Below are 5,955 nucleotides of genomic sequence, written 5' to 3' on the forward strand. Positions count from 1 at the left end.
GTAGATGACGGCATTTGCAGAAATTGCCGCATAATTAGATGAAAGAGAAGTTAATAGAACTTAAGACTTTGTAGTAGGATAGATTTTCGTATTTATAAGCATTATAAGTTTTTATGAAAGTTCCAAGTGCCTGTGGCCTCGCGCGTGGTGTTGTGCGTCGCCACAGCGCTGCGAACTGCCACGCCTCCGCCACACGGCGCTAAACGTGCCGCGTGGCAGACAGCTGGCAGGGGAGTGGTAGCGCGCACATTAGCGGCCCCATAATGACCCGAATGTTCGTGGTATTTTTTTTACACGTGGAGCAAAGGATTTTAAAACCTGACGACCTGACGAATATGCTTCACATCGCTGGCACAACCGATAACAATACTCCAGTCCATCGTTCCGGGCGATCTACATATATTATATATAATATATAAATAAGTATAATATATATATATTATGTGTGTGTGTGGTGTGTGTGTGTGTGATGTGTGGTGTGTGTGTGTGTGTGTGTGTGTGTGTCGTGTGTGATTTTTGTGTGTCTGTCTGTGTGTGTTGTGTAGGCGCGCAGCGGTGCGTGCATTGTCATGTTAGGTGCATGCGTGCGTGTGCTGTGTGCGTGCGTATTACGAAGCCTGAGCAAGATCGTTGTCTCGAAAGCTTCATTGGGGGGAATGCATAAATTTAATACATCATATTCTATTTTGATATAAATAAATAAATAAATATATATATAAATATATATGCGAAAGAGAAGAATGGGGAGAGAGCGGGCGGAGAGAGGGATATAGACAGAGGCAGAGGCAGAGGCAGAGACAGGGAAGAGAGAGAGAGAGAAGAGAGAACAGACAGACAGAGAAGAGAGAGAGAGAGTACAGAGCGAGAGAGAGAACAGAGGCGGAGAGAGAGTAGAGAGAGAGAGAGAGAGAGAGAGATGAGAGAGAGAGAGAGAGGAGAAAGAGAGAGAGAGAGAGACAGCGCACAAAGACAGGGCAGAGCAAGAGACCATCAGAGAGAAAATAAAAGATATGCTTACAGCACGTTTAATCATATTCACGCGTAGAGACAGATACAAGTCCCTCCGCAACAATAGCCCCCCAAGACTGGCCGGAATAGGCGCGGCATGATGCTTTTAGTATACTTATATGCCAAGCACGCGTCCATATGTCCCAACCAACATAAGAGTAAAGGGGGGGGGGCAAGCTACACCTTTGATGGATTGCATTATTGGATCGAGGATGGATTGGAAATCTTGTGTTGAGTTTCTGCACAGAGGCGGTTCGTAGCGTGAGTTTATATGCAAAAAAGATTAAATTGGCCGGAAAGGCCCGGAATGGCTGCCGGAAGAGGAAGGAGGCTGGCCGTTCTACAACGGCGACAGCGGTCCGATGTGTTCGAGGCGAGCGAACAAAAGGATACCAATGAAGTATCGCCGCATTTCGTTTTTGCGCGGCTTTGACGTCCCGATGATATGCATAGCTTCACGCCTCTGAAAATGCTCGGTAGTCCAGCCTGCAAATACGACACACCAACAACTAAGATCGCGGCGGTGGTGCGCGCGCACGCACGTCATCCCTGCATGTGTCCACCGCTCCTGCCCGGTCGAACGCATTCTTCTCATCCAAGCAGCGAAACGTAGTGACAAGTGTATGTGTGTGTGTGTGTGTGCGTGTGCGTGTGCGTGTGCGTGTGGTGTGCGTGGCCGTATGCGTGTGCGTGTGCGTGCGCGTTGCGCGTGTTGCGTGTGCGTTTAATGTATTGTATGCTGATGTAATGTATGTATGTTATGTAATGATGTATGTGATTTTATATATATATATATATATATATATATATATATATATATAAGGGTCTGCTGCAACATATATATATATATATATTATAAGACGGAAGGATATTGAGAAAGAATTTCTCGCTGTTTTCTCGCACAAGTGTTTTTCGAAAATTCTCACCTAAATTAGTTAACGTTAGGGCACCTGCAATTAACCCTAGAAATGCTGTCCTGAAAAAAACCGGAAGATTTGTACGGCCGACATGAACGCACAATGAAGCACGATGTTTTGACCGAGTCGATTAATTCAGACCTTCCCTGCACATCACCGCGCAATGTGCCAAGCTTTATAGTACGAATTCCAGGCTCCTACGCCAATGGCTGCTATAATAATAATGTAACATTAAAAAAATATTCTAATAAATTATAATATATAACTGCTATGAATATTGCTCGGTTCTGCCTCATGCACAACGCACGCTCGTAATTTCTAATAACGGATAAAAACTGAAGACGCAAACCGTTTCCAGATAATTTCAACTCACTAGCAAAATGGAATCATTCTCCTGCTCGAGCTTCAGAAGGCAACAGTAATCCGCTGTTTTTTTAAATACTTTTTTTTTTGGGCATGCAAGGAGAGGCTTGCAACATACACAGCAAATATTGTGCTCCATGCACGGTGCCATCCTTTTGGCGAGTGCCACTAACCGCGTTGTTTCATTATCTCGACTTTATCGGACAGCCTGCTAGTCTGGCATCGCCTTGCTCGTCTCTTCTGGTTGCATGCGAATTAACGTGCAGAACATGTTACAAGCGTGTGTGTGTGTGTGTGTGTATGTGTGCGTCATGTGTGCGTGTGCGTGTGGTGTGCCGTGCGTGCCGTGCGTGTGTTCGTGTGTGTGTGTGTGTGTGTGTGTGTGTTAGTGTGTGTGTAGTGTGTGTATGTGTGCGTGTGCGTGTGCGTCTGCGTGTGTGTGTGTGGGTGTGTGTGTGTGTGTGTGTGTGTGTGTGTGCGTGGTCGTGCGTGCGTGTGTGTGTGTGGTGTGTGTGTGTGTGTGTGTGTGTGTGTGTGTGTGTGTGTTGTGTGTGTGTGTGTGTGTGTGTGGTGTATGCGTGTGTGTGCGTTGTGTGTGATGTGTGTGTGTATATGTGCTCTCTCTCTCTCTCTCTCTCTCTCTGTCTCTGTCTCTGTCTCTGTCTTATGTCTCTGCTCTGTCTCTGTCTATGTCTCCTGTCTCTGTCTCTGTCTCCTGTACTCTGTCTCTGTCTTGGTCTCTGTCTCTCTCTCTCTCTCTCTCTCTCCTCTCTCTTCTCACTTCTCTACTCTCTTGCTCTCGTTCCGTTCTCTCTATGTGTGGCGAGGTGTATGCGTCTGTCTGTCTGTCTGCTGTCTGTGTGTTTGTGTGGCGTGTGAGTGCGTTACCATAACACAGATTAATCTGTTCTAGTTCGACTACATAATCACCGATGGCGACAATCTTCTCGAAGTTTTACATTTATGTTAATAAAGATTTTAAATTAATGCAAATTTACTGCGTAATGTAATAGAATAACAAGTTAGGTGGCTCAGTGTTGTTAAGTGATACCGCTTGCCGCCCTACCTATGCTGGAACTCCACAAGAATGTACACGTACAGTGAAAATTCCATCTTTAAAATTTAAAAAACGTCCTGCAGCAAACAGTACGCACGTGAGACGGATTCTGTCTTCTCCGGCACACGGAAAAAACTGCCTGGTTAATTGTGTACGCAGTGCGTTTGTATGGGAAAAAACTGAAGTTAGGGTGGCACATTGAACTAATAAGCCCATCGGATATGGATAAGAATTACCGTCTATTTTGGTCATGAATTATCCACCGCCTATTCGCCGTACTGTTCCCTGTTCAATATTAACACATAGGCGTGCTGTGCGGCTGATACTGAGAGCGAATCAGCTAAAGATGCCTAATATTTTTCTTGAATTCAATTTGATTAACTTGACTAACCTTTACGTGCGTGGAGTTACACTCTGGTTAGCCGGATGCCTTATTATAGTTTGCAAGATAGAATACTTATTGCCGCCAAACAAAGTGTTGCGCCCGGAGCACGAGATCTTTGATTTTCGGCGGTAAGTCGAATCGGTCAAGGGCCCCCGCACTTTACAGCCGTGCGCCGCGCGGTCGCATGCCCTTCATGCGCTCTCGCGACAGACGTTTAAACGTCGAAGATGTACGAGTGACATAAGAAAGATCCAAACCATAATCTGTTCACTCGCCGAATTTCCAGCGCGAGGCTCGAGTCATTCGTATAATGCCCATGTGCAATCGCGCGTAATAGGCTATAATATACAATATATATAACAAATTCAAATGATAAGTTAAGGGTGTTTAAAATTTCATCAGCGAGCTTTCGAGACGCACAACTCTTCCTCGGGCTTTTAGCTGACATTACAATGTCAATATCAATGTCAATGTTAATATCAATGTCAATGACAATGTCAATGTCAGCTGCAAACTCGCACGCGATATACACACAAACTCGCACACACGCACGCACGCACGGACACACGCATGAACGCGCGCACACATGCACATATATTTAATAATTTATTAGAGAAATGGATTCATAACATTAAAATCAAAATGCAAACGTATGGTATAATATTTTATATATTCATAATTTAACGTATTATTTTTTAGGCGCCTACCCTATCTTTAAGTTTATGCCTGGTTTAAAAAGTGAAAAAAAACGTAAGAAGACGACGCGGGATTTCGCCGTCAGCCTCTTTAACACTCATAATTACGACTAAGCACGTCTGTCTCCCTGCATCACCCATACTACGCTCTGGCTATGACAACCGAAGGTGAAGCCAATTCCATCTGTACCACTATATACCGGACGGGCGGTGGGATAGCCGGACGGATGGACGGACAGACGGATGGACAGACGAATAGGCGGACGGAGCTACCGACGGATGGACAGACGGACAGGAGGAGGGACAGACGGATGGACGGACGGACAGGAGGAGGGACAGATGGATGGGCAGACGGACAAGAGGAGGGACAGACGGATGGGCAGACGGACAGGAGAGGGGCAGGCGATGGACAAGACGGCTCATGGGCAGACGAACAGGAGGAACAGGCGGGGATGGACAGAGATGGGCAGACAACAGGAAGAGGGGCAGGCGGATCGGAGCAGACGGACAGGGGAGGAAAGGCTGATGGACAGACACGGAATGGGCAGTAACCAACAGGAGGAGGGACAGACGGATGGACAGACGGACAGGAGGAGGGACAGACGGATGGACAGACGGACAGGAGGAGGAACAGGCTGATGGACAGACGGATGGGCAGACAGACAGGATGAGGGACAGACGGATGGGCAGACGGACAGGAGGAGGGACAGACGGATGGACAGACGGACAGGAGGAGGGACAGGCGGATGGACGGACGGACAGACGGAAGAACGGGACACACATGCACCTGCCGTCTAACGAGCTCCTCATACATCACATCATATCATACATCATACATCATCATCATCATCATCATCATCATCATCATCATCATCATCATCATCATCATCGTCATCGTCATCGTCATCGTCATCGTCATCATCATCATCATCACCATCATACATCATATCATGACAGCGTCCTATAGAGCAGGATATCTGAACAATATGATCGTCTACGATTCTGGCACACACATCACTGCGAGTTGAGCGCACACAGTCATATGCATGACAGTCTCTCGCAGCGTGGTGGCATGGGGTGCCTTTACCCACCCATGTTCTGCGCTTAATGGAGGGCCCCTGCAACCTCGTACGCTACCACAAACCATCGCCAAATCACCATAAATGTCGCCTATATGTAACGCTGAGATGCGGTTAATTGTGAGCAAGCTGTTCTCTGTAGAATTTCCCGTAAGCGAGGAGAAAAGATCGAGGGGTGATAGACAACCAGACAGATAGCCATGAGATATGATGACTGAACCCCGTATTATTCACTACATCATGACGGACTTCATCGTATAGCTTAGTGAACACACACACGCACACGCGCACGCACACACACACGCACACGCACACGCGCGCGCGCACACACACATTTATAGTCACTGGAAGTATGCGTAACTCATTAACTGCTCACAATCAAAGCACTTATACGTACATGGTTACTTGCTTATATGTATGTTTATAGCGTGCACACAATTTAACGCATTAC

The 5,955-nt window shown here is 46.6% G+C and overlaps 1 protein-coding gene across 4 annotated transcripts in view; it reads right to left on the reverse strand.

Moving 5' to 3' along the window:
- LOC106806460 (DNA ligase 3-like) overlaps positions 1-5,955 on the reverse strand; it is a 51,425-nt gene that overhangs the window by 15,850 nt on the left and 29,620 nt on the right. For 2 of the 4 annotated variants that reach the window (XR_001393547.1, XM_014808399.1), the window contains exon 21: positions 1,402-1,494. The exons of the other annotated variants lie outside the window; for them this stretch is intronic. Coding sequence is in view for 1 of the 2 variants with exons in the window: in XM_014808399.1 (XP_014663885.1) it covers positions 1,402-1,494 (93 nt within the window). In the remaining variant the exon portion in view is untranslated. The remainder of the gene's footprint in view (positions 1-1,401; positions 1,495-5,955) is intronic. 4 annotated transcript variants of the gene reach the window in all.

This window comes from Priapulus caudatus, unplaced genomic scaffold (assembly GCF_000485595.1).
Source record: "Priapulus caudatus unplaced genomic scaffold, Priapulus_caudatus-5.0.1 Scaffold161, whole genome shotgun sequence".
In the NCBI taxonomy this organism is placed as follows: Eukaryota; Metazoa; Priapulida; class Priapulimorpha; order Priapulimorphida; family Priapulidae; genus Priapulus; species Priapulus caudatus.